At 48.2% G+C, this 9972-nt stretch overlaps 1 protein-coding gene across 2 annotated transcripts; it reads left to right on the forward strand.

Moving 5' to 3' along the window:
* Positions 1 to 1336: 1336 nt before the first annotated feature.
* klhl22 (kelch-like family member 22) lies at positions 1337 to 7038 on the forward strand. 2 transcript variants are annotated; one of them, XM_067228363.1, is made up of 8 exons: positions 1337 to 1663; positions 1808 to 2108; positions 2202 to 2367; positions 2565 to 2876; positions 3413 to 3822; positions 4205 to 4397; positions 4708 to 4941; positions 5355 to 7038. In XM_067228363.1, exons 2-8 carry the CDS (start codon positions 1888 to 1890, stop codon positions 5700 to 5702), a joined length of 1884 nt encoding a protein of 627 aa, XP_067084464.1. In that variant the 5' UTR covers positions 1337 to 1663; positions 1808 to 1887; the 3' UTR covers positions 5703 to 7038. The 2 variants fall into 2 exon arrangements, with proteins under 2 accessions (XP_067084464.1, XP_067084465.1); XM_067228364.1 differs by having other exon boundaries at positions 1621 to 1633.
* Positions 7039 to 9972: the final 2934 nt, after the last annotated feature.

A 9972-nucleotide genomic window follows, 5' to 3' on the forward strand; every position in this document is an offset into this window, starting at 1 on the left:
TTGTTCTGGGTGTAGACATGGTCCTGGGAAAAGGCAAAATCGTGATAATAAAACTGACAAGACCTACAGATTAGATTTCAAACATATTTGAAAGTGAAGAAGACAAGGACACAATATGAGAAACGATGTTCAATAATAACATGGTTTATGGTGTCAAGCATCCAGTGCAGTAAGCGATTGAACACATCAGGTCCGGGGTTTTTTTTATAGTGTAAAATGTACACCCTGTGTCACAACACGCAGTATGTAAAAGTGCTTCTCGCGAAGATGAATGATGTCATAAACGAAGGCCTTGATGAAACAGGAAAAGCAGGTCAGGAGAAAACTCTTTATGAGCCTGTGCAGTACTCGTAATATGAAGCTATGGAAAAACCCCTTTGTCTAAACAAGCTGATTAGATATGTCTAATATTAGAGGTCTTGCTTTTGTTTGACAGCTCAGCGAAGATAAGTACAGACAGCGTTTGCAACTGTAAAACCGAAGCATGGTTCAACATCTGTCACGCTGTGACACAATGACAGCTGCTCCAAAACAAATTCAGATATACAATGAATGACGATAAAAACACCTCTGATACTCTGCTAATCTACAAGGATGGCAAGCCTTTCACTACAAGGTCTCACAACAAGACCTTTATGATATTATTATATGTGACATATAATAAAGGTCATAGTATAAATCACATGGTAGAACATGGTTAAGTAATTTATGACTTGGCCTAAGTCATAAACACTGTAGGTAACCAGCAAATATGTACATGGATAGTCAAGGCCCAAGCATGTCATTGTTAATGAAATGTATGTGTAACAGTTCTAGGATAATTGTATCTTGAGCTCTAAAATGTCATATTTTTTTCTTTGGCCAACAGATGGTAAATAAACAGATTAATCAAACTGTTCATGTTTAATGTAGAAAGAGTGTCCTCTTCTGGTCAACAGGGGAGCAACAGTGCGACATTTACTGCCCTTGGAGGGAAAAAAGAGGAAAGAACGAAATATAATGCCCAGTGACTCCCTATATTATTGCAATGAGTTTGGTGTACGCTGCTTGAAAACGCTATTTCTAACCAATGACAACTTCAGAAAACTTAAACAAACAGATAGCTCCAATAACAATACCCTGTAATTTAGGGTGGCAAACACATTAAGCTAGATTAATCATCAGTTATACATAATATTCCTTACTTTCTGGTGCTTGGAGGACGTCCGAGACGACCAGGTAATATTTACCCTTTGAGAGAGAAAAATGCGCAAATAACATATTTTGGGCGGATGTGATCTCACACTGAATGGGCGTATGTGTGTGGTACCAGCTGGTGAAAACATAAGAAGTAAACACAGGTTATTTATTATTGTGTAGTACAGTAAACCAACAACGTTTCTCACAATGAAGACAAATAGTTCGCTGTAAATCGAACGCGTTTGTAGTTGATCTTGAATGTACTTCTAAACCGATCCGACTTCAATGTCGGTCGGTGGCTTCTTCGATAACCTTTGCTTGTTCATAGTCGAATTGTGTGTGACTTCAAAAGTTCGCTTTCGTCTATTAGCTGGCTAACTTGTTAGCTCTAGCTATCTAGATAGAGTAAATCAGCCTGTTTGAAACCAGCTCAACTAGTCTAGCCATTCTCTAGGTATCTATCAAGATCTAGTTGTCCTACGTGGTAGGTCGCACATCTCAGTATAATGTTTATTTTCCTATCCTAGCTCTTACTCAGTAGCTTGCAGTTCGGTGCTTTGTGAGTGCTAAATGCATGTGCATATAGTTGTTAAGATTAACGTCTTAATGTTTGCTTTCCAAACCGCAGGATGTAAACCCCATACGGACGTCAGTGTATGTGACCAGGGGTTACTATCCAGTAATGTGAGGTAGAAGGATTGTCCAGTAATGGCTGATGATGGCAAGCTGAGCACGATGGGTGGACCTGCCGGCTCATCAAGCAACTGTGGCCGTCAGACGTACCGTAGCAGTGTCCACTCTCGCAGTCTCTTGGACGGCCTGCTTGCCTTGAGGGAGAACGGTATCCTATTTGACGTGGTGCTACTGGTAGAGGGCAAGCCCATCAAAGCCCATCGCATTCTCCTGGCAGCGTCATGTGACTACTTCCGGTAGGCTCGCTGCCACCCACCTGACATTTCCTTCTTAGTTCAAGTTGAAATTGACTCTGGGTGTGTTGCTGACCATGCATTCATGTTCTACAGAGGCATGTTTGCCGGAGGCCTCAGAGAAACTCAACAGACCGACATCCCATTACACGGGGTGACGTTCGTAGCCATGACCAAGCTTCTGGACTTCATCTACACGTCTGAGCTGGAGCTGGACTTGGAGAACGTGCAGGAGGTCCTGTGTGCCGCCACTCTCATGCAGGTATCTTCTCAGCCTTCTAGCTGTCACAGGTATCCTATGGTAAATGAATAAATGTGAATGTAATGTAGGTATCCATTAAATTAACTTTATTATCCCCCAAAAGGAAATCCAAGCGTTTGGGTAACTGTGGAGGTTATGGCTCGTAGCCTGTGACCTGTGACCCTTCCACTGACCTCACTTCCTGGTTCCTTTAATAGATCGAAGACGTGATTGGCTTCTGCTGTGACTTCCTCTTCTCTTGGTTGGACGACAGCAACATCCTGGAGGTGGACAAGCTGGCGGACATTTACAGCTTGCGACAGCTGGGAGCCAAGGTGCACTCCTACATCCTCCGCAACATCCAGACCTTCTCTCGCACCGAGGTGTACCGCCAGCTGCCCCCAGAGAGAGTGTTCAGCGTGCTGTGCAGCAACGAGCTGGAGGTGGCCTCGGAGAACGAGGTGTATGAGGCAGCTCTGCACTACCACTACAGCCCGGAGCAGGTGGAGACGGACCAGGTGTGCTTGCAGGTAAGGCCGTCCTGTCTACCTCCCCCCCCCCCACCCCGCCCCCCCCCCCTCTCAGACACTACATTCCCTGTGGCCTTGTGCCGGTTTGCGGTTGGTTCAACTTGGGAAGATTGGGAGAGCAGGTTGGCTGTGTTCCACAGGCTAGAGAGCTGAATGGTGGCGGGAACTAGGGGTGCTGAGGGTTCTGCAGCAGCGCCCCCTGAGGACAGAACGAGAATTAAAAATGATATGACTTGAAAATCCACCACCGCGGCACCGCCCCGCAACATTAAGCCCCCTGCTGCCAGCCCCCCCCCCCCCCCCCCCCGATAGAATATGTTCCCGTGGCGATGGAGAGCCACGTCATTACGTCACTGTTTGCTGCACTATGTGCTATGTGGACGGAAGAACAAGTTTCTAACCGGTTCGCTGATGGAGCTTGGAAGGAAAGCATGAAACTGTCTATTCAGGAGTATATGATCCCCCCTCCCACACACACCTCCACCCTGATCCCCCCTCCTCCCTGGGCCACCCCTGCCCCTCTCCACCCCCCGCAGGACGATCTGAAGATGCTGGAGGCGGTGCGGTTCTGCCTGATGGAGGAGCAGGTTCTGCAGAGGCTCTCGGGCCGCCTGAGCGACTGTCCCCTCAAGGAGTCTGTGACGGCTGCCCTGCGCTACCACGAGCAGGAGGTGTGGCAGCCCGTCCTCCAGGGCCCCCTCACCCAGCCCCGTTCCAGCTTCCACTGCCTCCTGGCCTTCGGCGGCATGTTCTCCTCCGGCTCCCTCACCGAAAGCGAGGACCTGTTCCAGGTTTACCACCCCAGCTGGTGCGAGTGGAGGTCCCTGGCGGCGGCCCAGGCCCCTCACATGTCCAACCAGGGCATCGCCGTGCTCAACAACTTCGTCTATCTCATCGGAGGCGACAAAAACACTGGTGGTTTCCGGGCGGAGACTCGATGCTGGAGGTAGGACCACAGGGCCGGTACAGACACGTTTTAATGTGATCTAGATAGACAGAGAGAGGTCCACCTTTTACTTAGTCGCTCTGTTGTCATAGGCTTCTGGAATAATACACACATGACTTTTTGAACTGGTAGAGACCCGGGATAGTGCCGAAACACACTGTGAAACAGATGTTATTTACGTTTCTGTCATGCAACAGCCATCTAATACACAAACAAGTCTTTTGATCTGAAGAGATGGTCTGTGGTTTTCTTTATCCAGACGGCCCTGCGCCTGATTCAATTTGACCTTTTAATTCGCTCTGAAATCTGCTTACCGCTGATTGAATTTGACCACCAAAGAAAGTGATTTCTCTCTGGATGACCACCGCCTGTCCCCCTTCAGATACGACCCTCGCCACAACAACTGGTCCTCCATCAAACCCCTGCTACAGCAGCACGCCGACCACTGCGTATGTGTGGCCGGCGGGCACATCTACGCCATCGGCGGACGCGACTACAGCTGCGAGCTGAAGAGCGTGGAGCGCTACGACCCCCACACCAACACCTGGGAGTACGTGGCCGCCCTCTGGAAAGAGGTATGTCGACCGCTGCGATCCTTCAAAATATTCGGAAATAATCCACATGCAGTACTGCCACCGTCCACTAGAGGGTACTACATTACCACTTAAGTGCCGAGGCACCGCCAGTCCTTTTTAGGACAAATGTGAGAGGCACAGCAGCGATGTGTGAAATGTTTCATGTAGTCAAACAACCAGACCACCATATGTTAGGTCTATTGCGGTGTTTTGATGACAAACGCCGTCACCTCACTTTCGGCTGCCTCTGAGGAAGGGAGAGCGATCGAGTCTGACTGCGTCTGAGCGGGTCCGCTTGATCCGTCCGTAGGTGTACGCCCACGCGGGCGCCGTGGTGGACGACAGGATCTATATAACGTGCGGGCGGAGGGGCTCGGCCTACCTGAAGGAGACCTACTGCTACGACCCGCAGGCCAATCAGTGGGCGGCGTGCGCCGAGGGCCCTGTGGAGCGGGCGTGGCACGGCATGGCATCGGCCAAGGGCCGGGCCTACGTCATCGGAGGGAGCAACGATGAACATGGCTACAGGAGAGACGTCCTCAAGGTATCGTGGCCCAGCCCTGCTTCTCTGCACTGTTGTACTGCAGCACACGCTTTTATCCAAGCAAACATGAGGGGTGTGAATCAACACACCATCCACAACCCTGTCAGGCTCAGTTCATAGTCTCAGTTCATAGATGTCAAATGATTCATACAGCTGACTTTAAAATCCAAAGCGATGCAAAGGAGGGGGGTTTAATAACTGACCTAGGGGTCTGGAAGACTAAAGATGTTTACATTTACAGTCATTTACAGTAAGTACAGGGACATTCCCCCCGAGGCAAGTAGGGTGAAGTCCCTTTCCCAAAGACACAACGTCATTTGGCACGGCACGGGAATCGAACCCGCAACCTTCTGATGAACAGCCCGATTCCCATAACCGCTCAGACATTTGCCTGTTAATCTAACCCCTTCCAGGTGGCGAGCTACAGCCCCGGGGCTGACTCCTGGTCCGTGGTGAGCCCGCTCCAATTGGGCCACGGAGAGCCTGGCGTGGCCGTTCTGGACAACCGCATCTACGTCCTGGGCGGGCGCTCGCACGACCGCAGCAACCGCATGAAGTACGTCCACGTGTACGACGTGGACGAGGACCTGTGGGAGAGCGGCACGGCGTTCGAGGACCGCGTGTCGGGCCTGGCGGCGTGCGTGGCCCTCCTCCCCCGCCACGTCCTCCACCAGGCCAAGAACTGGGAGCAGCGCACCAAGGCGTCCTGGGAAGAGGTGGACCTGGACAACTCGGAGGAGTCCACGGACTACGAGGACTGACGATCCTCCCCCTCGGGGGTGACGGGGTGAGGCTGGCCGGGCGGTGACGCTGGTCTCTCCACGGGAGGTTGAGGGTCCTCAGAGCATCAGGGTGTTCCGTGTGTTGGCATGTGATGGTGACGGTAGGCTTTCAATGCTTGGTTTTTTGTTTAGTTTTTTCTTCTTCATGGACTGGTGAGGGGAGGATGGGTTCTGCCCCTGCATGCGAGCCAGTTTGAGACCAGAGTGCTTCTGAACCAGGGTGGTTATCAAGGCCTTCTGCCCTTTTCCTCTGTGTGTGTTTGTGTCACCCCAACGTTTTGTCCATCAAGCCTGTCCTGAGTTTTAAGTTTGTGGGTATGTCCCTTTTGAAAAAAAAACGTAAGGGATGTTATTTATGCTGGCCCATTCCTGGCACTCTCCTGGCTTTCTCAGTGCACTGTTGCCGCCGCAGAGCTGAGAACAGAAAGATCTGTTTTGGAAGCACATAGAGAATCGGAACAGTTTTGTTTCTTGAAGAGAAATCCTGATAACGATGCAGTGCTCTGTCATGTTGGCGTAAGTCATCTTGCTCTAATGACATACAGCGCTGGCATTGGCTATGCAAGAACACTTTTTTTTTTTACGGGTTGGTATCCTTTTAATATCTTTTATTTAGTTTTAGTGTGTGATTTATTTGTTTGGGACTGGTGATAAGAAGTTTGGGTCAACAACAAAAAAAAGTATATTATTTTCCTGTTTTTTTATTTGTTTTAACAATTCATTAATATTGTTTAGGTGTGATGTTATACTTCATGTTGCAATACTGTGGTAAAAATGCTTAGCATTCAAGCCTTGATCAAGAATTTGATTGTCCAGCTTTAAAGTAATAATGTTTGTTTACTGATTTGGCCTGGCAACTTCAGGATCCGCATGCTTTAAGACAGGGTTCTCCAATCCTGGTCCTAAAACATGCAGGACAGCGGCCCTCGAGGACCAGGGTTGGAGAACCCTGCTTGAAGATGATCTCATGCACTTTGGAGGGTTCATCCGTCTTGCCTTGTTTCATCATTCATATCGACAAGCAAAAACATTTGCTTTTATTTGTTCTTGGTGGTGTGCCTCCTCTATCTCCTCTATTATAAAAAAAAAGGTCATTTGTAATGTAGAAAAGAGTGTTGCAGGAGTTTGAGATATTTTGTATGATGCGGTTCGAAACACGGCAGCAGGTTGTATTTGAACAGTGAACAGTGTCCCACCAGACATATCTGGAAAGAATATAAGACTCTGTTCTGCAAATCACAAGTAACGTGACCACTGTTTACAATACACCTATAAGACGTACTATGTCTCTAATAAAGAACATTATAATACTTTTGATTCTGAGTTTTTCGTGATTTACCTACTGAATCAATCATTCAGGTTCACTCCCTGTTACTACAATGCCTTCAAGTCACTTTCAACACACAAATATTTACATGTTGTGTGAGTCATACGTTCTATTACTGTCAAATAGATTGTTGACAGTTTCTGTAATTACTATATTCTAACCCGAAGGGAAATACGTACACAGTATATGAAATAGACACAACATTAGTTAATTAATTTCTACAATAAATTACAAAGTAGGTTTTACTAACTGACATCTTTAATCCCAACACAATAAAAGTGTCTCTAAATTTAGAATTTTGTAAATTGTGCTATCCTTTGACTGTCTTTCAGATAAAAGGGTATTTAGAGACCATACAATAACAAATAGATTGTTGAAATGGATTGCTTTTTTTTTTTACTATGGCTAATTTACTTCCTCAATTGGCTTTGAGTGACATGACATCGGTCGATGCCCGAGTGGGCTGTGGTGGCTGTGATTGGCTGCTGTTGTCTCACGGTGTTAGTCCCGCCCCGTCTCCAGAGGTTCCTCTCCATTTGGTGCTTTAGACCCTTGACTTTATGAAGCTTGACGGCTGCTTCATCCTCTCAGTCTGTTTCATCTTCAGACCCTCTCCAGCCCCTCGTCGGTGCCCCCCTCTCTATTTCACACTGCCGTGCCAGTCCCCAGAGCGTCGTTCAAGGAGGTCACCCTCTTCTGCTCCACACGCAGGTTGGACAGCCTGCCATGTTTTCATAGTGTCAGTGAATAGAACCTATTCATTTCAACACCAGAGATTCCCAGAGGGACTGTCAAGACATTTGTACTGCACTTAACATCGCTAACAAGTCCTCTCAGGCTCTAAAGTGCTGGTCGATGTAGCGCTCTTAGCTATACGTTATTGGAGCAATTAAAAACACAACCAAAAAATACACGTATTACCCAATAGAGCAGTCTTGGAAAGCTGATTCACAAATCTATGGTACGAGGGTCTTGGGGCTTTCTGGAAGTGTTTCGGTTCAGTTCTACATCGACAGAACCCACCAGTCAGCCACAGATGGGAACCAGAGGTGGAGGGGGGGAGGGAGGAGGGGGGGAGGATTAGGGGTTGGGGGTGAAATACAAGGGCGCGTGAGAGGTGACCTCCAAGGAGTCAGGAAGAGCTCTGCACTTCCAGAAGGGTTCCGCTGACCATTTGACGAGACGCGTCTGTCATGGGAGGAGGAGGGCTGGGCCGTCACACCTCCAGCACACAACGGTCCTCAGATCACTGGCTTCTGGGCTGTTGGCACTTATGATGAACTTTGGAGTGCCGTCCATTTGCATTTTATGCCGCCTGATGCACCCAAACTGTAATAGCAGGTCATTGTTATATTTCCTCATTTCCATATTCCTTGGAGAGGTTTTATTAACAATCTGCTTGCCAGATGTATTTAAATGGTGTTAGATGAGATTTAATGGAGATTTAACGTTCTTCCATCAGCCATTTGTTGTTTTTAGCTTAAGTTTTTCTTTCTCTGTTGTTTTCTCTCATCATAACGTCTTTCCGGAAGCCATCAGCCGCGAGCAAAGAGGGTGGCTCTGATTCCAGGCCGTGACCGTGGCTTGAGATGAAATGAGAAACGAGAAACAGAATAATCATTTCAAATCATCTCCTGAGGAAACTCACTTTCATTTGCTCTCTTTCGAGGACCCCAGTCCTGAGCGATGTGTGATTGGCCGGGATTGCAACTTCATTACCTCGGCCTCATTTGACATCTCAGTCCCCTGACGTCTAATAATGAGTAATGACTGGGATGAGTCACCTGTGACATGACTCACCGAGCTTCATCTATAGAGGCTGTCCAGGTCTGCCCCCCCCCCCCCCCCCAGCACCCTCACTTTTAGACTGAGTAAACAATGAGTGTTCATATCGGCATCATCAACAGGGTCCGAAAGGGCAGGAAAGAATGAGATTCGGCTCGCTAATGTTCAGACTGACTAATGAATTGAGCCGCCCACATCCTCATTGTCCCTCCACACCACCCCATCCCCCCCGTCCCCTCCCTCCTCCACCCGTGACCTTTACGACAGTCATTAGTAGTTCCCATCCACCAAGGGGGGCAATGAAGACCTCTCTGTGTTTTTTAATGGTGAAAAGGAACCGAGTCGTGTGTCCCCCCCCCCGTCCCCCCCCCCCCCCCCCATTTTCCTGCTGTTTACCGCTCGTTGAGGGAGAGAAAGATTGCCAGGGCAGGGTTTATAACTCTGGTGTGTAAACCCAGCAGGCTAGCTGTCTCTTTGGGCCAGGGGCACAATGACTCGGGTCTTTAATGCATGCTGGGTCTGTGGAAGCTAGAGTGTGGTCCTCGTTAGATCAACAAAGACAAAATATAAACAAACAACACTGCAGGAAGTTGTTTTTTTGTTGTTGTTGTTGTAGGAATCTCTCCATTGACCTGTAGCCACGGATACAGACAGGTAAGTCTGTTCATGTTAACTTCAAGAAAATGATGTCTTCGAGAAAGCCTTCAAAATCTGTTTCTTTTATTATGTCATTTCTTTATATACAGATCACATCACAATTTCATAAAAGCAATTTGTCACACCAAATTATTATTTTGTTTTTTTACAAAAATAATATTTACGACCAGCAGGAGATGAAACCCCAAAACAATATAAATAGACAATTCAACAAACACACATTGGATTGTGAGCAGTAACGGTACGGCACGGACGAACGAATCTCTGAGGAAGACGAGACCTGCTCCAAGATCTCCTCTCTCTCCTCTCTCTCTCTCTCTCTAGTGTCTGTCTCCCCAGTCTGGCCTGGGCATGCATCATTCTCACGCAGCAGCAGTGAACACGGCACAGCCAGCAGTCGTCTGCGAGGCCTGGTTAGAAGCGAGGGGTCGGGCATTCGTCAAGTCTCTGTCGGTACTCTCCCTCGGCCAGGAGAAGCGC

The sequence above is a fragment of the Osmerus mordax genome, chromosome 24 (genome assembly GCF_038355195.1).
Source record: "Osmerus mordax isolate fOsmMor3 chromosome 24, fOsmMor3.pri, whole genome shotgun sequence".
NCBI lineage: Eukaryota > Metazoa > Chordata > Actinopteri > Osmeriformes > Osmeridae > Osmerus > Osmerus mordax.

Bases quoted from the DNA above. Each gene is read 5' to 3' on its own strand.
- klhl22 (XM_067228363.1), top strand. From the start codon at position 1,888: ATGGCTGATGATGGCAAGCTGAGCACGATGGGTGGACCTGCCGGCTCA. The intron at 2,877-3,412 runs GTAAGGCCGTCC...CACCCCCCGCAG, and splicing joins CGGACCAGGTGTGCTTGCAG to GACGATCTGAAGATGCTGGA. The intron at 4,398-4,707 runs GTATGTCGACCG...ATCCGTCCGTAG, and splicing joins TGGCCGCCCTCTGGAAAGAG to GTGTACGCCCACGCGGGCGC.